We start from the raw sequence: 27400 nt of genomic DNA on the forward strand, positions 1-27400 counted from the left end.
TTCGGAAGGGTAAATTTGAGAAGCAAATTATATTTGGTTAAGGAAATTAATTCAAAAAATAAAAAGGTTAAGAAAATTAGAAAAGAATGCTTAATCCTGTAGGGTTATTTAGGGCCTGTTTTGATTTATTGAATTAAACTGAACTAAAATGAGTTGAACTAAACTGAAATGAACTGAATTGAACCTAACTGAGCTAAACTAAATTATTTCTGAGAGAAGAAAAGTAGAAATTGAACTGAATTGAATTGAACTTAGCAGAGGTGAATTGAAATTAAGCTAAAGAAAACATGTCTTTAGTTAGTAATACATGGTTATTTAGTTAAGTTATAGGGGTTATTTCGTCAATGTTTTAGAGGTTACTTGATCAGCATTACAGGGATATTCGACCAGTGTTATAGGAGTTACTTTGTTCTTTTACAAGCGGCTACATAATGTGATCAGACGTAATAAGACGAAATAATCAATTTATAATTTGATTATTTGAGTTATTGTTTCATGTGTAAATTACTAATTTTCAACAAGTATTTGAATACCCATATACTCCTCCTATTTTGTATAAATTGTATGTTTCGATTTCCTTTGTGTATATTCCATTCAATTTACATTTCTCCCCGTAATGTAGTTGTTAGGACTCACCATCATCACTCTATTTCCTTTATAGGTCACATGTTAAAAGACAAAGTAAAATGTCGAGAATAAGACAAATTTTCAGAGATAGAAGGAATACGAGCTCTAGATTCTCAACCAGAATTTCCGAGACTCTAATTGCTCAAGTCCTAAAGGACTCTAATAATCTTTGTTGGTATTATCATAATCCTAAAATACATCTTTAATAGTATCAACAAACGCAAAATATGTTGTTGGTATCAATAAAATTCTATGTTGGTATTAAAACAAACAGTTTTAGTATTATAATAAATATTTATTCTCTTCTGCTTATTTTAGTTCAGTTCAGTTTCAATCAGTTTAGTTCAGTTCAGCTTTTTTTTTTTTTAACGTTTTTTTCATTTGACAATTAAATGAAAAACAATTTTCAAATAAGAACATACTTCGTACTCCCTCCATTTTTAAATACTTGCTTCATTTCTCTTGGACATGCATGTCGATGCTAATCTTTGATCACTAGTATCTTTAATTATCAATAAGTATAAATTCTTACAATTGAAAATTAATAATCTATTAATTGAGATGATTCCAACAAGTACCCAAAAGACTATATTTTTTCTTATGTATAAATCACAAACATTAGTTAAAGTAAGACAAATAAATAGTGCAAAAAATAGAAATGGAGCAAGTATTTAAAAATGGAGGGAGTAATACTTATGAATGTATGGATGATTTACGAAAGTATGGTTATTTTAAAACTTATTTATACTTTTGCGTCGGAGTGAAACTTAATTACGAAATTATTGTCCACGTAGGCTCGGATAAGTTTTTATTTTATTTTTTTATTTTTCAAAGTAAAACCGCTACCTCAAGTAGCGGTTTATGTACTAAAACCGCTACTTGAGGTAGCGGTTTTACCCTTCATAAATTGATTAAATGTATCTTTACTTAGAGTACTAATGACAAACCGCTACCTCAAGTAGCGGTTTTAGACTATAACCACTACTTAAGGTAGCGGTTTGTCTCTAAAGAAAAAAATTACCCCCAAATGTATCTCCAAGCTTACGTGGATTATATTTTCATAAATAAGTTTCATTCCAATGCAAAATCGTAAATAAGTTTCTTAAAAGCTATATTTTTGTAAATCATCCGAAAGATATACCATATCCGATTGTATATAACAATCTCTCGTACGGGTTGTTAGACTGTTAGAGTAACGTATAGCAAAACCCGGGAAAGGGCAAAAAAATGGGCAAGAATGAGCATCATATATGTTGATGAAAAGTGAAGAGAGAGAAAGAGGAAAAGAAGGGAAATACAAAGAAAAATAAAAACGACCCATAGCACAATACCAGACAGGTAGGTACCCACCCTTCATCACTATCTCCACCCACACCTTTCTCTCTCTCTATTTCTTCCTTTTTTACCTACCCTTTTTCTCCTTCTTCAATTCTCCCTTCTTCTTCTTCAATCATCTCTCAATATCAAACAAATTTCCCCAAAATTTCACTGAATTTTCAATGGAAGCTGTAATGGGTGGCTGTAATGGCGGCGGAGATGCTTCTAGTGGTGGTGGTTCATCAGAATCAACGGTTGTTTCAAAGGAAGAAGTTGTGGATGAGCAGCAAAACCTAAACCACCATAATCGACATCATACCCACCTCCATAATCATCATCAGAATGTTAATTTTGAGGTTTCTGATGATTCTGAGCTTGAATTAGGACTTGGGTTAAGTCTTGGTTCGAAGAATCATAAGCAAATTCCAAGGATTTTCACTGCTAAAGATTTTGCTAATAATAGTAATAATAATAATAACAGTAATAATAATAATGGGTCTTCTCCTTCTTCTGCTTCTTCTTGTTCTTCTCTGGGTTTAAGGCCTCCTTCTTCTGTTAAGAATTCTGCTCCTGTTAACAATCACAATGCTTCTTCTGGTACTAAGCGAGCTGTTTCTCCTACTGCTGTTAGGTATCTTTCTCTCTTCTATATTTTTTCCATTAATTTCTGTTTTTGGGAATTTTTTATTTGCTGATTATTTTGTTTTTCCCCCATTTTTTTTTGCATGATTTTGGTTTATTTTTTGGTGGGGTGATTGTTTATTTGGGTGTATAATTTGTTGGTTTATTCGGGGTGTATGATTTGTTGGTTATTTGGGTGTATAATTTGTTGGTTTTTTTTGGTTGTATGATATTTGTGTTTGATTATTAGAGATTGTGTGTTTGGGTTGAATTTGGGTGTGTTATTTGTTGGTTTATTTGGGGTGTATGATTTGTTGGTTATTTGGGTGTATAATTTGTTGGTTTTTTTTTTTGGTTGTATGATATTTGTGTTTGATTATTGGTGGTATTTTCATAGATTAGAGATTATGTGTTTGGGTTGAATTTGGGTGTGTAATTTGTTGGTTTATTTGGATGTATGACATTTGTTCTTGATTATTGGTGGTTTTTTCATAGATTAGAGATTAGTTGAATTTGGGTGTCTAGTGTTGGTTCTGTTTGTTTTAGTCATTTTATTATGTGGAAAGTTTTTTTGATGATGAATTTTTGTTGGGATGTTGTTTATTGTTGTGTGGAAGCAGTCAAGTTGTGGGATGGCCTCCTATAAGGGCATACAGAATGAACAGCATGGCTAACCAATCGAAATCGGTTTTGAATGGAGAGAATGAGGCAGAGTTTGATGAAATGAAACAGAAAGATGTGATGTATGGTTCTGATGAGAAGGGTAATGCCAAGGAGACAGTTCCTAAGAAAAGTTGCTTGTTTGTGAAAGTGAATATGGATGGTGTTGCTATTGGTAGGAAGGTTGATCTCAATGCGCACGCCAGCTACGAGTCATTAGGGCGAATGTTGGAGGAGATGTTCACCAATCGAGCTGTTGAGAGTATGATCCTGCAACTTTGCTCCTTTTCCAGTCTTCATTGTGTTTTGCTGATGATATAAATGATATGCTTGATGGATTAATATAAGATGATTAATTTAAGTGATGAAACATGAGGATCCTTTCTTAATATGCTAATTTGATTTGATATGAATATTTTTGTTGCTTTCTTTAATGGTTTACATATTACTATATTAGTGGTGGCTTTGTGTTTTCTTGTTAAAAGGATAATGTCATGAAAGGGTATAAATGCTTAACTATCAAGGGAGAAAAAGAACAAAAAGGTTTAATGTCGTAAACTTTAAAGCAACTTTATGATCAGAACAAATAGTTGTATGGACAAGAGTAACTCAAAATTCAAGTTAAGGATGAAAAGCATGAGGTCTTAGTGCTGTCCTGCTAGGCGGCTGCGGTATTGCAATAGTTAAAACATGTGAAATGATGAAACATATTTCTGTGTAGTGATTGATTGTCACTTATTTTTACTGTTCCTCAGAATCAAGCGGAGAGGAGCTTATGTTGATGCCCAAAACAACGAGACCCTCCAAGTTGTTAGATGGATCATCGGATTTTGTGCTTACATACGAAGACAAAGACGGAGACTGGATGCTTGTTGGAGATGTTCCATGGGGGTATGTAATATCCACTTGATTCAGAATTTCAGATTATGCTTAGATTTGTTACGCTTCAAACTCTTATTTTGGTTCTTCATTTTCTTTTGGCCAATACTCTGTCATGTTAATTTGGCACTCAGAAATTTAGGTATTGTTGTGCCATGCATTTATCTAAGAGAATTCATAAACCTACAAGTTAAAGCAAGTAGCAAAAACTACATGTTGCATGACTTTGCTATAGCGTGGTGTTCTCACTTTGTTATTTTTCACCTGAAAATCTTAAATTTCTCGGAGCTGAATTTAACTTAATTGAGCGTGCTTGAATTTATTTGGACGCTTAAGCCTTAATGAGATTTTATTAGCCCTAATTGATCTTTATTTGGATTTTATGAGCTTTGAACTGAACATAGTAATGGACTAAACTTATAAGCCCTGACTTAAATCTCTATGATCCTTGAAAGCATATTTGTAAGGTAAAAAGTACAGGGCCATAGTGACAACGAGTTTTTATTTTTTTATTTTTTATTATTTTTTTATTTATTTATTTATTTATTATTATTATTATTTTTATTTATAACTTCTGTTGCCAATTTGACATTTTAATTAACTGAAGCTAGCATTACCATATTGAAGTTGGATAGTTGTAATGTTGGATACATTGTGCTATCTGATTTAAGCCGTAAAATAGCGAGGCGGTGGTCCTGTTAACTTTAAAACACATTTAAATTCTGGCCAACTCTGAAGACACACAGTTATAGATGATTTGGAATATATACCTCCACAATCATTAGCATAAGATATGACAAAATGTCATTATCTAAGAGTACAAGTTGTGTTGTGCTGCTCCATTTCCCCCCTATTGCTGGTTTTCTTAAATTACTATAGAAATCAGTGGATTCACATGGAAAAGACATGTTCAAATTACATGGTGTCCGGAACACTATAATTAATTTTGTTTTGTTTAATTTGGATTGTAATCGTGTTCCAAGGGTAGAGTCTTTCTTATTTTGGAAACTCTGCATGGAATGGTCGATGTTATTTTGTGTTCATTGTTAACCTTTAGTTGCCTGAGAAATTTCCTGCTTGGGGCCATTTATTATATGGGAAGTTTTTCACTGTGGTAGACTCCGTATTTAATTGGATAATTGAAGCTTGATTACCTTTCTTAATCACAGCTCTGGAATTACTTGTAATAGTGACTGTTACTTCCCATTGAACTTCATTAAGTCAATTCCTTACTCTTCATTTTCACAAGACTGATGCACTACATCCGCCTTTGGTTGTTACCATTACAGGATGTTCCTCAGCTCTGTGAAGCGGCTTAGAATCATGAGGACATCTGAAGCTAATGGACTTGGTAAGCTGACACCTTTTCAAGTTTGCTGTAAAATCTCTCCTGTTTCTGTATAGTCTAATACTCAAATAATTTTTAGTTTCTTGTCATTCAGCTCCAAGATCAGAAGAGAGAAGTGCCAAGCAAAGAAGCAGGCCTATATAGTCCATTTCTTCGTCATGTTTTAATATACAGAGAAAAAAAAAAGCTGAAGCTAAATACTGAAAAGAGAGTACAATGATGCTGCATACTCGTACAACGCATACGTTGCCTAGTAACAACTGATCCTCTGCTTCTCATATATTTGTTTCTCATCAAAATCTCCTTTTGATTTTCCCCCTTATTCTACCACAAGTTTTTGGTTTTTGGGTTTTTTTAGTACACTACTTTGTCAGGGTTGGCTTTCTGTTAGTGTAAATACATATATGGGGTGCTAGGTTGTAACTTGTAAGGCTTCTTTGGTGTTTCGAAATACTGAATGAACTTGGATTTTGCCTTTGTAATGGAAATGGGTTTAAATTTATATGGCTTCTGCTCTATGAAGCCTTGCTTTTACCTTCTACATCGCTGAGTCTATGACATTCTATATTAAAAAACAAAATCTGGTTTTTGCTGTAATTTTTGCCTTGTCCTAGGTGCTATATTTCGACTTGTACTCGACAATGCGCAATAGTTGCAATTGCCTGTACTGCTCTGTTTCATTTTTGTTATTTGAGGCTGGCATATAATAGTATAATACCTATTCTTATTTTAGTCTTTATTCTGTAATTTCTTTGTAGTGTAGATGTGAAATTGTATGAAAATATAACTTTTGAGCTTTCGCCTCGACTGGTACTACCACTACCGTATTAATCTTGTAGGCAATCTAGCCGTGCCCAATGGTGTATCTAATGGTCAGTTGTTGAACATTTTGCAGCTTACAATACTGTATTTGTTGGTGGGTTTTATCTATCTCAAAAAATTGAACTTCATTGTACTTGACTTCATCTGTTTTCCCATATTTTGCGAAGTACTCGGACTAGATTTTGATGTATTTATATCAATTGCAAATTTTTGGTTTCAAGTTCAATCTTGTATTTTTTAACGAACGACCACATATTATACGTTTACTCCGTTTATATTTTTTTTGTACGTCCAATGTGCCTGAATTTTAAGGGGAATTTTATTTACTGGTATTTACCTTACAAAAACTTTTATTTTTGGTAAACATATTTACCTTACAAAAACTTTTGTATACATATATTTTTTTTGAACGTAGCTTTTGTGTACATTTGATATATATAGTAATATTAACACTTTTTTGGGTAACTTTTTTTAATAAAGCATAAGTAGCTTTTATTTATGTCAGGATAAATGGGTAACTGTCATTCATTAAAGGGTAACTTTTGATCATTTTAAGGTAACTTTATAGCGAATGTAAAATATTTATTGTACATCCGATTTTTTTAATGTTTGTCTTTACCTTATACAACGTTTAAAAAAATATCAATTTATCATTCCCTCTTGTTTTAATCACATTTTCCTTGACTTGGATCTATCTTTCAACTACAGTTTTCTTATATTATCAACTGTTTTTAACATGAATAACATCCCTACATTAACGAGAAACATAGGCTACTGAAACTAAACGAGGAAGTATAATTCTTTGCAGACTTCATCTTCCGAGCAAAATATGAATGAAGGCTAATGTTGTAAAAGGACCGAAACAACCATCTGAAACTATAAATTGACATATTTTTTATTTTTATTTTTAATTTTGGAACTTAATTTTTTTAAAGATGAAGATTTCTTTAATTGATAACCAAGTTAATTAAAGACAATTAAGTCTACACGTTGAGATGGCCGAGTTGGTCTAAGGCGCCAGATTAAGGTTCTGGTCCGAAAGGGCGTGGGTTCAAATCCCACTCTCAACAATTTTATACAAATTTTTTTTTTCTTAGTAAATTTTATTATCTCCAGTCTACACATTTAGATTTCAAACTCACATTATCCATAACGTGAAATCCTTAGATTATTCGTTCAAATTACACTATCAACATAAAGTCGTGATTATTAATTCCGGACATTATATCTATCCTCCTTATCTTCATCATTCATAACTGCAGCCCTGTTTGCTATAATGGGCTGCTGACTATTGCATATAAAGATTAAAACTGGTCCAATCATCAATTATTTTTGTTCCCAATACTCTGCCACTCTATTGATTTTCATAATTTGGTCCAACGCCTCTTTCTTTTCCTGACAAAATGGTCCAATATCTAACTCTAATTAGCATTTATATTCCTCTTGAAAATTTTGTGCTGATTCAATGGCAATGGTCCTTATGCTGCTGCAATTTTGGCATTTTGTCAGCTGCAATTATCTATGTTTATTATATAGTACACCCTTTTAATTGTTAATTGTATATTTTTTCCATCTTTTGTTTAGATTTACAACAAGATTATGAAGTAAGTTAAGGAGCACACAAGTTAACACTCGGGGTAATCCTATAAGTAGGGAGGCAAAGGATTACCCCGAGTGTTAACTTAAACTTCCAAGGTCAGACTCCTTGTGTGTCAAGGTTGTACTCAATTACTGTTGTACACTGATATAACAGTAGGACTCGGTGTTTAAATTAGAGGAACACGTTGATTGGGCTTGAGCAGACCAGCAACATACTCCAAAGTCTTTACTAGTCTTATATGTACCTGTTACTCGATCTATCAGTAGTCAGTAGTCCTTTACGACTATTATTTTGCAAATACTTTCTAGCAAAACAACCATATCCCTGCGTCTGATATGCAAAAATTAGTATTGAATTTGTATTAACATATAGAAGACACCTAGTAAATGTCATTGGACTAACTTAATACAGCTTGATCTAGTGGTATGGTTTGTATCTTGTGATATCACGAGTTTAAATTATTGTTATACCATGTTACAGGTTTTTAGAAATGAAATTTTCTCTTCATGTCTGTCATTTCCATGTACAAAAAAGGCTATACTGATCTGAGTGCTGCATTGTTGATCATGCTTAGGTGGACTTGAGCTCTGATAGAGTATATAACATATTCCTAGGACTCAACCATCAGCTTAAGCCCGATATTTCAAGCTTGGGTTGTTTAGGAAATTATAGCGTTTGTGAATGACTAGTTTTTTGTACACTTGAACTTTGAAAATCTTAAAATAAAGCATATTAATTGAGTCCTAAATATAAAATAACCATAAATCCTAGTATTGTTATTTGATGAATCAACTATTTTAACTAGTTTGTTCATAATCATAATTCATAATAACGAGTTTTTTATTTTTATTTTTTTATTTAACAAATAGAAATTATCAAGTTGCATTGTTTTAGACTTTATATGAACCAGTATAATTATATTCATATTTAGGCTTATTTATTGACGAGTTTTAAAACTATTTTAAAACAATTTTTTTTTTTAAAAAAAAAAATTAGGAACTTGCCTCGTTTACAATTTTAGATCAGACCGAAGCTCACAATCTGGATTTACCATAAATGATTTCCAAAATAAATAAAATTATGCAATTGTAACATGTTAAAGAAACTCAAATTATTAATACTTCCTCCGTTTATCTTTTATTGCACCATAAGGACTTTTACACAATTCACTTAATTTCTTTGACCATCATTTGTGATTTATTCATTAGGAAAAACATAGTCATGTGGGATTTAGTTAGATTCGTCTCGAAATTTACTTTTCAAATATCAAATTTTTATAATTTTTACAAAAGTAAAATTGAAGATATTAATAACTAAAGTAATACATTGGAAAATGTGAAATCCCTCATGGTGCAATAAAAAAAGAACGGAGGAAGTAATAAAATTTACTAAATAATAACAGTAAGTTGAGATGGCCGAGTTGGTCTAAGGCGCCAGATTAAGGTTCTGGTCCGAAAGGGCGTGGGTTCAAATCCCACTCTCAACAATTTATATTTTCATGTCGTTTTTTTTAAAATAAATTTTTCCGTTCAGCAATTACTGGGATTGGGCCTTCAGTATAATTGGCTTTTGGTCCTCTGATTTTTGGGATTGGGCCTTCAGTCCTGTTGCAAATTTTGCATAATTTTCGCTTTGCGTCCATGTTTATTTATAGGTGTACTCGGGTACAAGATAAATTTTACAACGTGCAATAATGCTGCAACCTGCAAGTCTGCACTTAGCCACTTACCTATACGCTCACTTTGTTGTAAAACAACAGTTAAATTGACCATATTGGTATAAAAGTTAACACCCTTATGACAGATTGGTATAAAAGTTATTGCCGGCGACATATTGGTATAAAAATTAACAGGTGGCGACATATTGGTATATAAGTCAACAAATTGCGACATTTACCCCTATTTTCTCGTCGGAGGATATGCGTATGATACATGCGCTTAATTTTAGTGCTAATAACTTTTATTTGACATTTTGTTTTTTTTGTACTTTTCTCTACTTTTTATATTAATTTAAAAAAATTATGAAGTAAAAATCCCAAAAAAAAAAAAAGAGTTGAAAGCCCAAAAGTAATGAGAAAGAAGCTAGGGGAAAACGAATAGGAAAGCTTGAGCAAAGGGATATAAGCTTGAATGTATTGAGGGCGTTGGTCATTGAAGCATCACAAGGGTAGATTCTTCTTCTTTTTTTTTTTAAAAAAAACACTCATATATATATTTTTTCTTATTATATTGTTGATTTACAAAGTTGTGGGTATAATACAAATGAAGTAATAATGAAAGTTAGCGTCTACTAGTAATTGGTTTTGAAATTAAATAACTAATGTTGAGATTTTGTTTATTGTTTATTAGTTCTTTTGGGTTTTATCGTTTGATTGATTTATCAAAGTTATTGTATTGGAAGGGAAGAGGGAAAAATTATTATTTGGTGCTGAATAAGTATATTATGATGATAAATAAGATTGCAAAAGTAATTAAAACAAAATTTTGAAGTATACAACACGCTCTTTCATCCGAAGAAAAAATAGGGGTAAATGTCACAATTTGTTAATTTATATACCAATATGTCGCCACATGTTAATTTTTATACCAATATATCGCCGGCATAATTTATATACCAATATGTCATAAGGGTGTTAACTTATATACCAATATGGTCAATTGGCCAAATAAGTTATGTAGACCAAAGCTTATCACATCAAGTTCTTAAGCAATTATATAAAGATTTGAATTATTTTCCAAGAAGTATCGAGGCTTCCTTTGTAATAATCTACAATAAAGGATACAATTTTGAAGGAGAATTCTATCTTTTGAAGAAATTTAATCTATACCCCCTTCTTTTGATTTTGATCTATTGAACACCAATTTCAATCTGATTACAAAATATAACAAGAAACTAAAATACTCCGTATAATTTAAAGTGGACAAAAAAAATTGCTACATACAAAGTTACAACTAAGAATATGCAGGATAACTTAGTTAATCCTAGAGAGACAAGATTTCGGTCTCATTCGGGTTTAGGCTATATGCTGCCATTTACAGGAGAAGCAGTAAAAACAGGTTTATCCTTGTCTATGTTAGCTGTAGTTAAACTATTACTGCTGCTTTTCCTCCTAGGCTTTGCTTCACCTAGCATTGTGATCACATCTCTCATTGAGGGACGGTCTTTAGGTACCTTTGTGGTGCAAAGGAGCGCGATTCTAAGCACTAGCAGCATCTCTTCTTGTACATGTTTACAGTTTCCTGCTAGGGTAGGATCTAGCACTTCCTCTAATGACCTGTTGTTTCTTGGTTTGTTTCTTATCCACTCTACTACATCTATTGAATCTCCGAATTCTTTGTCTATCGGCCTCCTCCCGGTTATGAGCTCTAATAGTACCACCCCATAGCTGTAGATATCACTCTTCTCATCTACTTTTAATGAGTATCCATACTCTGCATCACAACAAAAGATCAGAAAAAACCACTAGTTTAGCAAAGAATTAAAGAGTATTGATCCTACATTATTATATGGGTGCAACATCCATGTTAATACCACATCTGTTACATATTATTTGCAATGATTAGACGTTTTCTACTCACACTTTATGCCAAATCGTTGCAAATGATATGAAATGGAGGTACTAATTCAGATAAGATATCATTAACATTGTAGAAAATAAACAGAATTAGGGACTTACCAGGGGCTATGTAACCATGAGAACCAGCAATCATAGAGACAGTTTCGTCGTTTTTGATCATCATCTTAGCCAATCCAAAATCAGCAATCCTTGCATCAAGGTTGACATCAAGCAATATATTGTTGGACTTAACATCTCGGTGTATGACTGGTGGATGACAGTCATGGTGAAGATAGGCAAGTCCTTGAGCAACTCCAACTGCAATGTTATATCTTGACACCCAATCTACTAACAACCCCCCTGCTTGTTTATTATGTAAAGCATCTCCAAGGTTTCCATTATGCATGTACTCATATAAAATCATAGCATCTTTATCAGTATGAAGAAATCCTAACAATCTGACAATGTTCCTGTGTCTTAACTTCCCTAGAAGGTTCACTTCTCCTACAAGATCATCACCCGCGCTCCCTGCCTCAATGTCTGTCTTTGCTTTCCACAGCTTCTTGACTGCCACAACCATGTTGAGTCGCGGTACCTCAGCCTTGTAGACTACACCAGCAGCTCCCATTCCGATAACATTGGACTCTTTGATGCAGGAGAGTATGTCATTGCTGGTGAACCCGAGTCTTTGGAAGGCCATTAGCCTCCAAGGCCATGCCCCATTGCCTGAATCATCATATCTTTCAAAGCATGTTCCATTCGCGTACCACCTTTTGTACATAATGTTGCCCCCTAAGATTGCAATTCCTACTGCTAAAACAGCTGCAACCCCTATTGCCCAACCTGTAAGGACACGTTTGGTTCGAAGATTTTGATCATCTTCTCTAAAGGGTGAGGCTGCAGAGCAAGGTGGAAGGATCCCTCCACAAAGACCTTTATTTCCTGCTAGATCAGCCGGGTTGATAGCCCTAAGTATACCATTTGATGGAATTGGACCAACAAGCTGGTTATGTGACACATTGAACATCTCTAAAGCTGGTGAACTACCAAAATGTTCCGGGATTTTGCCTGTTAAGGTGTTGTTGGAGAGGTCTAGAACTGCTAATGAAGGCATCATCGCGATAGACTCAGGAATGTCACCACTTAATTGGTTGTTTTTTAAGCTTAGAGTGACTAATTTCTGACAAGAAGCAATGCTTGTTGGGATCATACCAGTAAAGTGATTCGAAGACAGATCAAGAACAGAAAGTGAAGGGCAGTCCTGAAACTGATCTGGAATTTTACCTCCTATATTGTTTCTTGAGACCATCAGAGTTTGGAGATTAGGAAGAGACAGAATTGTGGAGGGCAGAGAAGAATGTAGGAGGTTTCCTGATAAATCGATGAACGATAGAGAAGGCGAAGAAGCAAGATCATTAGGAATGCTACCAGTCAGACTGTTATTTGCCAATTCTAATCTCTGAAGCTTAGGTAACTTCCCAAGACCCAAAGGTATAGAACCAGAAAGGCGGTTATTATGGACTCGAACACGAACTAATGAGTTACATTTAGACAAACTAGCTGGTATAGAACTATCAAATGCATTATTGAACAGAATGAGCTTAGTGAGATTACCTTGATCACAAAGGCCATTTGGAATTTCACCCGAAAATGAATTGGATGAAATGTCCAGCCACTGTAAGGGGCAATTTTTACCAAGATCACTCGGTAAAGGACCGGAAATCGAGTTATTCCAAAGCTCAAGAATCTGCAACTGAGGCAATTTACCAATCCCAGAAGGGACTGAACCTGATAGCTTGTTAAACATCAGGTTTATCAGCTGTAAGTTCTTCAGTTCACCTATTTCAGCAGGAATTTCCCCTGATAATAAATTATCAGACAAATCAAGGGAAACTAAGGATGAAAGATTACCAATTGTAGAAGGAATTTTTCCTTCCAAATTGTTTTTATACAAGTAAAGTGTATCCAGCTGAATTAACCTACCTAATTCAGCTGGGATTTCGCCGCCAAGATTAGCAATTGCCAAATCCAGGTACTTCAGATTGGTAAGATTACCAAATTCTCTAGGAATTTTCCCTTCAAACAAATTATACCCAAGAATCATGGTCTCTAAAGATGACAGATGCCCGAGCTGAGGCGGTATTTTGCCTGTCAAATTGTTTCCTGACAGGCCTAAAAACTTCAGATTCTGCAAGTTCATGTAAGAAGCAGGAATTGATCCAGCAAAGTAACTTCCTCGAAGATCAAGAGTCTCGAGGAGAGTTGCATTGCTTAAATCAGTAGGAAGATCACCCTCAAAGTTATTCCCAGAACAATTCAAATAAGTCAGAGCATCAAACTTACCAAATCCCACAGGAAAAACCCCTGAAAACAGATTCTGACTCACATCTAAGGACTTCAAAGAAGTGATATTTGTGACAGAATTCGGCAACAATGTTGTAAACCCATTACAGCATAAATTCAGATATGACAGAGAATTCAGCTGTTGAAAATCATCAGAAATCTTCCCACTCAAGTTCATGTGTGAAACATCAAGCTTTTCGACGAATCCTAGCTCATTGCAGTAGACACCAGTCCAACTGCAATGAGCTGAATCATTTACATCAGATGACAACTTCCAGTCATGAAGCCGGTCCAATGGATCGACTAAGCTTGATTTAATCGATAACAGGACAGAGGCTTCATCACTGTGATTCGCGGCACTTACAGTGTAACAACAACCAATGTAACAGTAAAAGAGGATGAACAACAAGAATGACAACTCAAGTTTAAGCTGCATTATTGTTATTAAGTGATCTTCTACTAATTACTTGCACTAATTTTAGTGTAACTACTTTTTCATGATTGCTGAATGAATAACATGAGGTGGGCTCTTGTGGGTCAGGGGAGTTTGATTGAAAAAAAATGTGGAAGAACAAAGAAGAAGAAGAAGGAAGATAAATGAAATAAGATTGGTTAATAAATAAGCACCATAATATTAAGTACATAATAGTATACTATATAATATAAAAGTTTAGATAAATATTTTGTGTAATTATTTAATCAAATTGGATTATATAAAATAAGATGTTAAATCTATAAAGAAGAGAAATGAAGATGTAAAAAAATTTGGAATTATTGGGAGTATCTCCGACAATAAACATGGAGAGAATGTGTTTCTCTAAGCTAAGTTTCTTACTTGCTTCTATTACTGTTAATATAAATTTAGTCAACTATAATATTAAGTAAATATGATTGTAAATTAAGATTAACTTTGGGTGTTTAGTGTTTAATTAATTAGAGGACATCTGTCTGATTATCAGTTGTTTATTAAAGCATAATGCAGCACTACATCTTTAATTAGGCTCTTGCATTTCTTAAAAGACAATTAATACTTTAATTATAATCCCCTATAAGTTTGGCAGGTGAAATTTTAGAGTTCAATTCTTTGTGAAAGTAGTTTCCCATGTTTAGAACATCCTCTTCTTCCTAGATCTGTTATTTATTCGTAATTTTTTTTACAAAAAATATGTCTTATTTTATCTTAATATGTAAAAATGAAAAAAAAACCCTTCTTCTAATTATTTTATAGGGTGGTTCATCTGGAGGCGTTAGTAATTCAAAATGTGCTTATACCAAAATTTGTTCTAGGAAATCTTTATTTATTTTTTTCAGCTCAATTTTCTAGAGGAGAAAATATAAGGGATTGAGTCAATTGCCGTCTCATTTTAAGTTCACGTACTAATTGTGATATTAGTGTGTCTATAACAATTAAGGACCTGATCTTTTCAGTTTAATTTCAGTTTAGTTCCTAATTTCCCGCTCTCATAAACAATTCAGCCCAGTTCATCAGAACATGCCCTAAATAATTAAGAAAGGATTGAGGGACTATAAATGAAATTGGTTGTTTGATGTTAATTAAAAAATAAGGAAAAGAGAGTAATGAGTGTGAATCCCGAAGGTGCATGGCCAAAATGATAAAGAACATTGTCCTAAGTTTGATCAAAATGGGAGAAGAGTAACTTTCAAGTATGACAAAGATTCTTGAAACAAAGTGTCACTATTACTCAACTACAAGTCAAGTTTATGTCTTAAAGTCTATAAAGCTCTCAACTTTATCCAAAAACATATCGACTAATTTACAAAAGGTGTAGGCTACAACAATCTCCACATAAGTTTTAGTACGATGTAATAATGACTAATTGCTCACCAAAAAAAAATAATGACTAATTAAGCTGGCAAGTGTCTTTAATTAGTTATTAAGAAATATTAACTAATAAGGTGTAATTATTTTTATGTCATCAAAGAAGTTTAACTTGTATGAAATTATTTTCTTTCTCAAGGCGATGTATGAGACGGTTTTATAATAAATTATATTTATTTATAAAATATTATTACAAAATCTATATACAGTATAACAAATTTTAGACCGCATAAGTTTTGATAGATTGAGGTTTTTCATTTCAATCAACTTCTCATAAAACTACTTTTATTTAGATGATTTCATGCACAAATAAAACAATTATTGAGAAAATAAATTGAATATCATTACTTTAAAAACAAATTTTAAAAAAATTCCAGACGATTTCTTATAAAAATAACTTTTATTAAGATGGTTTCACGCACAAGTAAAACAATGACTAGATAAATGAATCATACATATAATCAAGTTTTGATACAATGAGTTTATTTTTATTCTTGTCAATTTCTTATAAAAATAAATTTAATTAAACAATTTTACATATAAATAAAACACTTTTTGAATTAAAAGTCAAGATAAATTAGACCATCTCACCGAATACTGAATTGTTTTTACATCTATTAGCTTTCAATATTCTTAATGTCTTATAAAAAAAATGTTGGAAATAAAATTTGAAGAGATTTATAAAAGAAAATAATTTTAGATCTTATTGGGGGGAAAATGAACTTTAGTAGTAGTGATTATTCATTAATTATCTGTTTAATTATCTGTATAAGAAGGAATACTTATTAGTTGGGTTAGTTGCATGATGAAATGGATGATTGAGTTGGACAAGAGGAATCTTTTACATGTTATGGGAATAACCAGACACTGCAACAAAACAAATTCACTTCCATGCAATGTTTTCTAATATTATTAAAATATCCAAAAAGGTGATGTCACTACTAATAACCCTGAAATTATTAGTGAAATTATTACAATTACATACCTTTTACTTCATATAATCTTCATAATATATATTATATAATATTAAATGTTTTTGTCAAAAGAGAATTTTACTGAATAGCATTTGTAAAAATAAAAATAAAAGCTAATGAGAAAAATGTCTGTAAATTTTCCTTCAAATACTTTTTAAGCCCTTCAATCAGAAACTTTATGCTTCTTGCTTCTTTCCTTTTGCTTTCCTTGTTTTCTTTTTAATTTCCTCCTTTTTTTTCTTTGCAATTTATGCTAGCAACTGTCTTTAAGCCTTTATCTTTCTTTTAAAGGTTTCTTAGGAATTTCTATTCAAAAAAGGTTTCTTTAGGAATTTTTTTCCTTCTATTGAATTAAATCACTATAGTTTGCATTATTATCCCTTAATTAACGAGAGAGAGAGGCACTAAGGAAAATGTTGTTGACTTGAGTATTACCCCTTAATTAAGACTTTAACTAACTAAGCTAGTTGGCCTGGTTATCCACATCCAAATGTTTAATCAGATGTCTACACAATCCAGTGAAACTTTAACAAACGTGGAGCAGTTTGCTGGTTCGTTACAAGTAAGAATCGATGTTAAGTTTAATTTCAATTCAACGCATGATTTCAAATAGATATCATATGTTTATGTTCATAATAATGCAAATTCATATCATGGCTATGTATATGCACATACTTTTTGACTAATTTTCATCAGACTCGCAATTTAACTCATGGCAATTGTTCAGAGATGTTGTAACAAAATAAAACTGCTACCTCTGTTTATTTTTAATTGCAATAAGGGATATTATTTGTAAGACATAAAAAATTCATTTGTTACAACTAAAAAGAAATGGTAGTATTAAGAAATAAAACAAAAACACTGTATTAATTCATGGAAATATTTTCCTATATGTTCCTAATAAAAATCAATGTAGAAAACATAAAATTGGAGCAAAGATGCATTATCAATCACGAACCTTTACAAGAAAATTTTTGTACCATGTGTCAATTTACAACAATCTTATTATCATTTAAGTAGAATGCACCCATGCTAGTGTACGAATTATGTAATTCATACTAATGTAGTTAATAACTTAATGGAAATGATATATATTTTGGAGGCTATTAGGATTTTTTTTTGAATAAAATAAATAAATGTATTTAAGATGGAATTTATAAAGTTTGAAGAAAAAAAATGCATTAAAAGCTAGTTGTGGTTAAACAATAGAAAAATGACATTTTTGTTTTAAGAATTATGATAAATAACCTTTGTTAATATCACTATATCAGTGTACAAGATCAATAAGTAATATGAAAATGTTCCCAAAAAAATGCATTTTATTAAGGAAAATGCTATACATAACCCTTAGGGCTACATATAAGCATTAAAAATACACTTGAAAATTGTTTAAATTTAGAAAATCATGAATTAATTTCTTCAAAAATAGCTCATGTTTATTCATCACATGACATAAAATTCTTTTTGAATTACTTTATACATAAAATGACACTAGCTAGTTCCTTGGGGAAAAAACATGTAATAGGTTCTTAAGCAAAATAAATTCAACATAAATAATTTAATTTATTTAAGTAGAAATAAGTTAAATTCAGCAACAATATGAAGTGCATATAAAATGCAACTTTAAAATTAAGCTAGTTTAAGTTCAGCAAAAATATTACAAATTTAATTCACAAACATTTTAATTGGGAGAGAAAAAGATCAGCAAGAGTGTTAAGTATGGGTTTAAGCTGCATCCACCATTCAAATAGAGAATTCACTTGATAAATCCTAATAAGGTTACCAAAAAAACCATAAAATTATACGATAATAAAAGAATAGCTTATTAGCTTAATAAAGTGGTTAACCCTCTAGTTATTTTTTAACCAATGTATAATACATACTCACATAGTATATATATTGTGCATGTGAAGCCTCCGCTTTTTTTTTTGTGCCTCCTATGTGATATTTCACAAAACCAATCGCGCTTTAAACAAAACATTATCAAATTCATATAAAATCAATCATATATTATAAAGAAAAATTTGAAGAATAAATTCAAACAAACTTGTACTAATTAAAATGAATCTTGAAATATGGGACTAGGGAAGTATGAGCAAGGCTATGATATGGAGAAGTACAAGGATGCATGTAGTGAAGAGTTCTGAATACGGTGGAATATTTATAAGAGACATTATATCATATAAATGGATGAAAAAAACATGCAATTCAATAATTCAAATTAAAGGAATTAATTCGAAACAGAAAAAAATAACGGGAGATAAGTAGTGATGAACATGTTAGTATCAATAATATTATGGACCCACCAAACCGTCATTCTTCCCACTAATAAAATTAAACAGTTTAATTTAATTAGAGTTAATTAAAAATAATTAGTCTAAATTTCACATGCACACGCATGTGGCCCAGCTCATACACATACCAAATTAGTGGTAGTTTGGTACTACTATCTTTTTTATGAGTAATAGATTATTATATGAATAATAATAATAATAATAATAATAATAATAATAATAATAATAATAATAATAATAATAATAATGTTTTGTGTTTAAGAATTGATGAAAGTGATGCTAATTGCTGGATAATTGACAAAGTGATGAGGTACATTATTTGCATGGGTGCCATGTGAGTTCACAACTCCTTGATTCCATTATTGAGTGAGAGATCAAATGAGTTGGTTTAGGAGGACTTTTGGATGCATGGCTAGCTTGAGTCAATTTTGTTGAAACCTATTATATCCCACTTGTGAGTGTCCCACATTGGAAAAGAGGAGAGATGATTCCACTTTATAAGGTTGAGGAGTTACTCCTACTATTGCCAGTTGGTTTTAGTATGCAAGCTCCAAAGCCTTGTTTGTGAACCAAACTCTCCTCCTCCTTGTTTGGGTTGCCTAGGCCCATTTCATATTATTTCAAAATTTAACAAATTTGGTTTAATAGGGCTATTTTGAGGAAGGTTACATGAACATTCATGGTTGTGTGAGGGGATGGGTTCAACATGAGCAAGCACCAATGATTAATAAATTACGTACCCAAATGGTTGTAATTGAAAACAATTTTTATGGTTGATTATCAATGTCTGGTTATGGACACATGTGCACGATACTTATTGTGCATTAATAAAGTTATAGAGCACAATCGCATATGTAATGATGACTGAAAAAACTTCCTTAAATATTGAATGATGACTGAAAAAAAAAAATTCCTTAAATATTGAATGATGACTGAAGGAATTTCATCTATGCAAATTATTGATCACAAGTTTTTTTTTTTTTTTTTTTTTTTTTTTTTGAAAGAGCAAAATAAAATTTTAAAAACACAATCTTTGCGCCGTCTGTGGGGATCGAACCCACGGCCACGTGGTTAAAAGCCACGCGCTCTACCACTGAGCTAAGAAGGCTTCATGTTTCTAATCTTGTGAGTAATTGCTTAAGAACTCATAAATTCACCTTATCCATAATAACAATACTTTAAAATGGGCCAACATAGATTAGTTCAAAGCCCAATTTCTAAGTCACATCCAGCCCATAAAAGATGTGACCTCTATCAAGGTTAGCAGACTGTTTCCAAAGTTCCAAATTCCAATAGTCCCATTCAATTGAGTTAATTCATTAACTTTTAATTTTTTGCATAATTTATTAAGTTGCAATGTTTTAAAATTTTATCCTTATCATTAAAGAGAAAAATTGAGGATTGTAACAAAACTAACAAACTTTAATAATTCATGCTTTTTTCACTTCATCTTCATCTTATGTTAAGGTGTTTTGATCTAAATATTTAAATATTTGGTCTAAATCTTTGATTTGATTCAATCTGAATTGTTGTGCCTAATAGTTTGGTACAATATATTCTAATCTAACCAGAATAAATAACACATGTTCTCTCTATTTTCTTTTGATGTACTGGTTTACTAATGACTCTTGAGAAAGTTTAGTGAATGTAGGAATAATGTAGATAAACTCAAATGCTAAAAAGTGCAAGAAAAAAAAGTATGGAACTTCATATATTAGCAACTACTTATGATGCATTTTCTTTACCTTATTTCTTTTAACCTTTGTAAATTTATTTGATCTTATTGTAACAAATTGAACCTACGGAGTAATTGCTAAAGAGTACTCCCTCCATTCTAAGTGTCCAATTAGGGGTTTTGACACTATTCATTACATCTACTTTGACCCATGTTTGCAAATTATTCATAAGAAAAATATAATATGAAAAATATAATATTGTGAATACTTGTTGGAATCGTCTCAATGAGTGGATTACTAATAGCCAAACTGTTATAATTTATAGTAAAGGAAAATATCAGTTGTTTTTAAAAGAAAATTGTAAAAAAAAAAAAGAAAAAAAGAAGGTACAACTAGCCAATTACAAAGTGGCATGTGTCACACTAACCTATTTAAGGTTACTAATCGATTACGTCCTATTTATAAAAGTTCGGTTGTTTTATTGCGAAATTATTAAAAAAAGTACTCCGTATTATTCATGACGGAGTCAGCGTAGACTCTTTTCTGTACACCCTATTTTCATTTAATTATGGATTAAGTTAATGAAGGTGAAAAATTGGAGTAATTAGGATTTGCACTTTGCAAGGAACCCCAAGTGAATGGCTGATATTGTAACACACCAAACGACTGGATTGTACATGACCCCTATCATCTTCTTCATCATCTCTTTCCTCAGAAATTCCACTGAAAATTTATAAACTTTTTCTGCCACTAATTTAATCCCAGTATCAAACTCCATGGCAGCATCTCTTCAATCTCTTACTTGTTCTTCTCCACTTTCCCACTGCTCCTCTCACAAATCTTCCTCCAACCCAGGTATTTTTTTTTTTCTTTCTTTGAATTTTTTTCCTAGAAATTTGCAGCATTATATTATGTACTTATGCATTGCATTGCATTTTAATTTCTATTTTTAAATTGTTTGAAATGGGAAATTTCCCAATTTTATGAGGTTGGTTGTTTTTGTTTAGCATGATTGGAGGTGGGAATTATGTATAATTGTATTTCATTGAATTTAACACAGGAACAGTAGTTTGTAGATAATTTCTTTTTTTACACACTATTAATTAATTTAATTAGTTGGAATACAAAAATGCAATTGGAATACAAAAATGCAATTCAAATTCATGATTCTGTACTTATGGCATTGGTAATTATGGGTTTAGCTAAGTGATTAAGGTTTCACTAAATGGTTATTAAATTTTCATCTAAAACAAGTTATATGATGGAAATTTTGTTGAGAACTGAGGAAAGAAAGGTTTTAATTTTAATGTTGAAGTCCCATAGGTTCAATTTTATGTGAATCTATTGTAATGGGATGATGGCTGATAAGTTCATGTGAATATTGAGGAAAATTGAGGGATTTAAATGTGCAAGTTCAGTTTGTTTGTGAGGTTGTTCTTTCTTTTGGAGGGTTTTGGATTAATGGGTTTCTTGTATACAACACGCTTAGTCACCCCGAATCATGTAAATTTCGTAATTGCACAAGGATGACTTTAATATGTTTTGGGGTGGATAAGTTTGATGTATATAGTGTACGGATACACCTTTTGTATACTAGACCTACTATTTTTGTAATGTGGAGGTGGGTGGTTTGGGCCTTTGGGGTGCAGTGGGAGGTTTGAAATTCTTGTTTTGTTAAATGTTGTAGACTCTTGAGTCATTTTACTGACAAGGCAACTATGACATAAGCGTAAAATCTCATTTCTTAATTAGTTCTTGCTGGTTGTTCTTCTGATTAAGGTTTAGAAAAATTAAAAATCTTGGCAGTGACTTTAAATCTTTTTTGAATAACAATGCTCTAGAGTATATGAATTTTAAGCTAGTGTTCTATCTCAATTTAATGATTAAAATTGATTTAGTTTTCTCATCTTTTAGGAATTTGTGTATTCTCTTTGGCTACTCCCCAGCGTGTACACTCTTCATTCAATGGACTTCAGTTGAGGTTTCGTCCAATGAGATGGGTATCACAAAGGTCATTTTCTGCACCGGTTGGTCAGATAGTGATGATGGTTCAACCAAAAATTCAGTTCATCCAAGGCACCGATGAACTTACAATACCAGATGTGAAATTAACCAAATCAAAGGATGGGACTAATGGTGCGGCTATATTTAGATTTGATCAGCCCTCTGTCTTTGACTCATCAAAGGAAGTTGGTGATATAACTGGGTTTTACATGATCGACGAGGAAGGTGTTCTTTCTTCCACCAGTGTGAATGCAAGGTTCGTGAATGGGAAGCCAGCAGGGATTGAAGCAAGGTACATCATGCGCACCCCCCGAGACTGGGACAGGTTCATGAGATTCATGGAACGCTATGCCAACGCTAACGGTTTGCAATTCGTCAAAAGTTAAGGCAATGTACATCCTTTTTTTTTCTTCCCATAAACCCGATTTTAGCATAATTGTGTGAGTTGAGCATATCTCAAAAGCTTGAATCTTTACATTAAGATAAATGCTGCTTTGTTGGTGCTCCAAGTGTTTGATTCTGTGTCTTCTCTGACCATATTTGTGATTCTTTGAATAGATCTGATAAGGCTGGGTGAGTGACATGATTATTCTCTGTAGCTCTCTGTAAGGCATGAATTTTGAAATAATACATAATATATTTTTTAAACTCTGCATTCATTAATATAGTACCAGAATAAAGTACCAACATAAATGAAGTAACCTTGTACTTCAAAGAAATTCTATCATAAATTTGCGGCCAAAGCTCAGATAACATAAAGAACATGTTAGATTTCCTTCTGAATCAGTAGCAAGTCAGAGGAATGTACTGTGTACCCTAGAAACTGTGACATAGTAGCTTCTGCAATAAAATCATCAATGAAAAACACATTGGTTTGTCTCTGCTAGGCGATCAAGCTGGAGAAACATCCTTCAATTATGAATTCTTGCTTGCCCAAGACACTGTAATTGGGCTTCTAACCTTGTAAAGGTTTCGATGTGAGTGTACCCATATCAGTTCTCCTTGAGAAAAGCTAATCGGCTTTGCTCCTTTCTTGGATATAACATAGACTTTATAGCCTAATGTTTGATTAATTCTTCGAAATACTAATCGCTTTGGCTTGACTACAACTCTGACTCCTTCTGGAGCTCTGACTTCCACTGAGTAAATGGAATTTGGTCTGCCCACATTAGTTACACTTCTGCTGATCACCTTAACTGTCTCCCTGCCTTTGAAAACAGGAGTAATTGAAGGGTAATTTAATCCGAACCCCCTGCTTTTCTGCAGTATCTCTTTGCAGCTTATGTTCCTGCGACTGATTGTGAAAATTTCAGATCTTGTGTATCCAAGGCTGCACAGATGTGTGATGTAATCCGTTGGTCTGACATCATAGATTAATCCTGGATCAACTGCTTTGGCAGGGTTGATATGTCCAGAGCCGATTGCAAAGTGGTCTGCAGGAATATTTCCATCCATAATTGGCTTCCCAAAATGGTCAGTTACATCTGCTGTTGTCATCATTGCAGACTTAACTGCAGCAGGGGACCAATTTGGGTAAGCAGAGTGGATAAGAGCAGCAATGCCACTGACATGAGGACAAGCCATGGAAGTTCCCGACATGACAGTAAAATTCACTCTTCTAGAATCTCCTAGAAGACCAGAAGGGCCCAAGTTTTGGGGCCAGGCAGCTATGATGTTTACGCCTGGTGCGATCACATCTGGCTTGAGGATTGAAGGGTTGTTCAAACTTGGCCCCCTGGATGAAAAACGTGCCACGGCTGGTGCTCTTGATCTTCCTATAACAGTCCCTACAAAGTGGATCTTTGCAGTTGGTCGTTTTGTAGAGTTGATGTAACTCTTTAGTTGAGCTGCTTCTGAAAAGCCAATCAAAGTAGCTGGCAAGACATGAGCATCGACTGAATCTTCCTCGAGATTTATCTCTGTGTTTGTTAGAACCATTGCAGCTCCTCCAGCTCTTTTCACAACCTCACCTTTCTCTGCTCTTCCATTTACACCTCTATCACATACCACCATTTTCCCTGCAACTTTTTCACGAGGGAGGGACCCTTCTAGACAATATTCACTTCCCATATCGCCACCTGTTATGTAAACTACTTCAAGCTCTCTTGCAGCCCCTGGGAAATGATTTCCCGGGAACAGGGACTCCCCATAGAGGTATCTCCCAGTTCCCATTCTGACATAAGCAGGAAATCTCCTATCAAGGGTACTTGCTCCCACAGTAGTGACCCAAGGAGCCTCATTGGCAACTGAGTTTCTGGTAGGACCGTTGTTTCCTGCTGCACAGATGACAGAAATGCCTTTTTCTGCGGCGTGGAAGCTACCAATTGCAACAGTGTCATCATAGAAAGGGATTGGAAATCCTCCTAAAGAAAGAGAGAGGACGTCGACACCATCTCTTATTGCCACATCCATTGCAGCCAGTATGTCAGAGCTGTAGCACCCATTAAACCAGCACACCTTGTATATGGCAATGTGGGCTCCTGGGGCCATCCCTTGTGCAATCCCTTCCCCATTGCCAAGCAAATTCGCCATTGGGACCGGTGATCCCCCAGCCGTGGATGATGTGTGGGTCCCATGCCCAGAAGAATCACGGGCAGACACATACTCAGGGTTTATCTCTGGTGATAATGGTGAATTAGCCACATGATGACCTTTGATAAAGAACCGAGCACCAATGAGTTTCCTGTTGCAACTCGAAGCATTGAAGTTCTGCCCTTCTTGACAAACCCCTCTCCATTTCCTAGGAGGTGCCGGCATCCCATGATCACTGAAGCTCGGGCTCTCAGGCCAAACACCAGTATCCAATACACCAATGATCGACCCCCTCCCAAACTCGGTCCTAGACCAAGCCCCAATTCTAGGAGCATCAAGCTTTAGAAACTTGTAGGAGTAAGTAGTATGAAGCTCAAGCCTCCTATCAGGTCTAACCGCAATGACATCACGCATTCTCCTTAAGGACTCTACCTCAGAATCCGAGAGAAGAGCTGCAAAACCTTCTATTGCTGACCGATAAGAGTAAAGAAGACGAGAAGAATGATCAGCCTCTTCCTCTACAGACACCGTTCCCTCGAGGAAAGAGAGGTGCCAATCAAGCTTAGAAGTATAATAAGAAGCAGCAGTTTCACTTTGTGGGTGTAGTTGTACAATGTAGGTTTGGAGGGGTAAAAGGGCACTAAGAGAAACCAAACAAAGTAAAAGGGTTGATAGAAAAAGCAGAGTTTTTGGTGGTGATGCCATTTTCGAGTATGTTTATTGTTAAAACTCGTGTTGGGGTTGTGGTTCATGGTGCTTAATGGTGGGATTCCGGGGGTATTTAAAGGGCCGGGGTGCGTCGAGAATTCGAAAATGCTCAGAGAAGAATATGAAACTCGTGAAAGTACAAGGAAGAGCAGAGCTCTACCTCACGAGGATCTTTGGGAGGGAGCTGAGGTAATAATCTAGGAATTTTGCTAAGGACTTTCACGAGATATTATGGTTTGTTTTAATATCTACATGCATAAATTTGTGTTTGAAATGTTATGATAAAAATGCTTCACATTAATTAATGTTGAATATACCTGGTTTTGAATTATTGGTTGGTTTGACATGAAAGAATTCATATTGATAGAGGAAGAAGATTTAGCTTATTTATTTGGAAAATTTGCAAATTGCAGCCATTTAAAGTTCATATTTTGCAAATTGCAGCCATTTAAATTTTTTTTTGCAAATTGCAGCCCAAAAGTTTGTATAAATTGTAAATTGCAGCCTGATTCAATTTTTTCATCGGTTTATATGTTGAAAAATCTCCGGTTAAGGTTTTAGGGGTCATTTTAGTTCTTAGGGGCCCGAATTGAGCTCGGAATTAACAAAAAAATAACGTAAGTATCTCGTTTTGCGTAACAAAAATGTATCGATTTGTGGGAAACTGTAAATATGAGACACTTACGTTATTTTTTTGCTAATTCCGAGCTCAATTTCGGTCCCCTAAGCCCTAAAATGACCTTTGAAACCTTAAATGAAGATTTTTCAACATGTAAACCGATGAAAAAAATGAATTGGGCTGCAATTTACAATTTATACGAACTTTTTGGCTGCAATTTGCAAAAAAAAATTTAAATGACCGCAATTTGCAAAATACGTAGTTTAAATGGCTGCAATTTGCAAATTTTCCTATTTATTTATTATTTATTTTAAAGTTTTTTATTATTATGCATTTATTTTGCACGCTCTTGGAACTTTGGAAAACATTTGCATGGCTCCTTCGGCACGTGCGGCTTGTGCCTTTACTTGGGGGAAGGTAATTGATTCATACTCTTATGGGCCGTTGAGCCCTTTTAATAAAATTCTTGATTTGGTACTTTTTGACATTTTTTGAAAAGAGGTTCATGAATCATGGGTTTGAAGAATAAGATGGCTCCAATTTTTAATTTCCTATGCAACAAGATGGCGCATGGTAAGCCCAAATTTTAATATTTTTTTTTTTAAAAAAAAAATATTAATTATATCTAACAAATAAAGTTTAATAAAATATAGTACATGTCATTAGAGCTGTCATATCGCAAATTTTAAGCTGGTCTCGAGATCAGTCATAGCTAGCTTGTCCTCCCCAACAAAAATGAGCATTTATTAGAAAAAAAAATGAACATTTATAATATACCAATAAAAGAGATTATGAAACTAAATGTTGTTGTTTATTCATCAATATTTTTTAAAACTTCAAGTGAAATATCTTAATTTATTCAATTTCTTAAATGGATATTTTGCAATTCGCTAAACTATATGATTTAATACCAATTAAATAAATCAACAATATGCTTTTTTTTTTTAATAATGAACAAAATGCTAATGTTTTTTGAACAT

General features: G+C 33.3%; 4 protein-coding genes and 3 non-coding genes across 8 annotated transcripts; 4 read left to right on the plus strand and 3 right to left on the minus strand.

The window, feature by feature from the left end:
• The first annotated feature begins 1844 nt into the window (after nucleotides 1–1844).
• Nucleotides 1845–5993, plus strand: LOC110728021 (auxin-responsive protein IAA12-like). Of its 2 annotated transcripts, none has more exons than XM_021907623.1 (5): nucleotides 1845–2575; nucleotides 3186–3487; nucleotides 3981–4116; nucleotides 5394–5455; nucleotides 5532–5993. In XM_021907623.1, exons 1-5 carry the CDS (start codon nucleotides 2127–2129, stop codon nucleotides 5594–5596), a joined length of 1014 nt encoding a protein of 337 aa, XP_021763315.1. In that variant the 5' UTR covers nucleotides 1845–2126; the 3' UTR covers nucleotides 5597–5993. The 2 variants fall into 2 exon arrangements, with proteins under 2 accessions (XP_021763315.1, XP_021763317.1); XM_021907625.1 differs by having other exon boundaries at nucleotides 1847–2575; nucleotides 5547–5993.
• Nucleotides 5994–7263: 1270 nt separating this feature from the next.
• TRNAL-AAG lies at nucleotides 7264–7344 on the plus strand. The gene has a single exon. It is a non-coding gene; the product is annotated as a tRNA-Leu (tRNA).
• Nucleotides 7345–9279: 1935 nt separating this feature from the next.
• Nucleotides 9280–9360, plus strand: TRNAL-AAG. Its single transcript has one exon. It is a non-coding gene; the product is annotated as a tRNA-Leu (tRNA).
• Nucleotides 9361–10611: 1251 nt separating this feature from the next.
• Nucleotides 10612–14384, minus strand: LOC110728022 (MDIS1-interacting receptor like kinase 1-like). Its single transcript, XM_021907626.1, has 2 exons — nucleotides 11551–14384; nucleotides 10612–11305 (listed from the first exon to the last, which is right to left on the minus strand). Exons 1-2 carry the CDS (start codon nucleotides 14207–14209, stop codon nucleotides 10893–10895), a joined length of 3072 nt encoding a protein of 1023 aa, XP_021763318.1. The 5' UTR covers nucleotides 14210–14384; the 3' UTR covers nucleotides 10612–10892.
• A 5533-nt stretch (nucleotides 14385–19917) lies between these two features.
• On the minus strand, nucleotides 19918–19989 carry TRNAK-UUU. The gene has a single exon. It is a non-coding gene; the product is annotated as a tRNA-Lys (tRNA).
• Nucleotides 19990–21133: 1144 nt separating this feature from the next.
• Nucleotides 21134–23191, plus strand: LOC110728024 (photosystem II reaction center Psb28 protein-like). The gene is made up of 2 exons (XM_021907628.1): nucleotides 21134–21412; nucleotides 22472–23191. Exons 1-2 carry the CDS (start codon nucleotides 21334–21336, stop codon nucleotides 22945–22947), a joined length of 555 nt encoding a protein of 184 aa, XP_021763320.1. The 5' UTR covers nucleotides 21134–21333; the 3' UTR covers nucleotides 22948–23191.
• Nucleotides 23192–23316: 125 nt separating this feature from the next.
• Nucleotides 23317–26168, minus strand: LOC110728023 (subtilisin-like protease SBT1.2). The gene has a single exon (XM_021907627.1). It carries the CDS (start codon nucleotides 25796–25798, stop codon nucleotides 23477–23479), a length of 2322 nt encoding a protein of 773 aa, XP_021763319.1. The 5' UTR covers nucleotides 25799–26168; the 3' UTR covers nucleotides 23317–23476.
• Between the last annotated feature and the right edge of the window lie 1232 nt (nucleotides 26169–27400).

Source organism: Chenopodium quinoa, unplaced genomic scaffold (genome assembly GCF_001683475.1).
Source record: "Chenopodium quinoa cultivar QQ74 unplaced genomic scaffold, ASM168347v1, whole genome shotgun sequence".
In the NCBI taxonomy this organism is placed as follows: Eukaryota; Viridiplantae; Streptophyta; class Magnoliopsida; order Caryophyllales; family Amaranthaceae; genus Chenopodium; species Chenopodium quinoa.

What these genes read in the sequence shown, in the direction of transcription:
- LOC110728021 (XM_021907623.1), top strand. Translation starts at nt 2,127, where the DNA reads ATGGAAGCTGTAATGGGTGGCTGTAATGGCGGCGGAGATGCTTCTAGT. An exon ending in CACCAATCGAGCTGTTGAGA is followed by an intron (nt 3,488 to 3,980) that starts GTATGATCCTGC and finishes ACTGTTCCTCAG; the next exon opens with AATCAAGCGGAGAGGAGCTT. An exon ending in ATCTGAAGCTAATGGACTTG is followed by an intron (nt 5,456 to 5,531) that starts GTAAGCTGACAC and finishes AATAATTTTTAG; the next exon opens with TTTCTTGTCATTCAGCTCCA.
- LOC110728022 (XM_021907626.1), bottom strand. Translation starts at nt 14,209, where the DNA reads ATGCAGCTTAAACTTGAGTTGTCATTCTTGTTGTTCATCCTCTTTTAC. An exon ending in TCATGGTTACATAGCCCCTG is followed by an intron (nt 11,306 to 11,550) that starts GTAAGTCCCTAA and finishes GTTGTGATGCAG; the next exon opens with AGTATGGATACTCATTAAAA.
- LOC110728024 (XM_021907628.1), top strand. Translation starts at nt 21,334, where the DNA reads ATGGCAGCATCTCTTCAATCTCTTACTTGTTCTTCTCCACTTTCCCAC. An exon ending in CAAATCTTCCTCCAACCCAG is followed by an intron (nt 21,413 to 22,471) that starts GTATTTTTTTTT and finishes CTCATCTTTTAG; the next exon opens with GAATTTGTGTATTCTCTTTG.
- LOC110728023 (XM_021907627.1), bottom strand. Translation starts at nt 25,798, where the DNA reads ATGGCATCACCACCAAAAACTCTGCTTTTTCTATCAACCCTTTTACTT.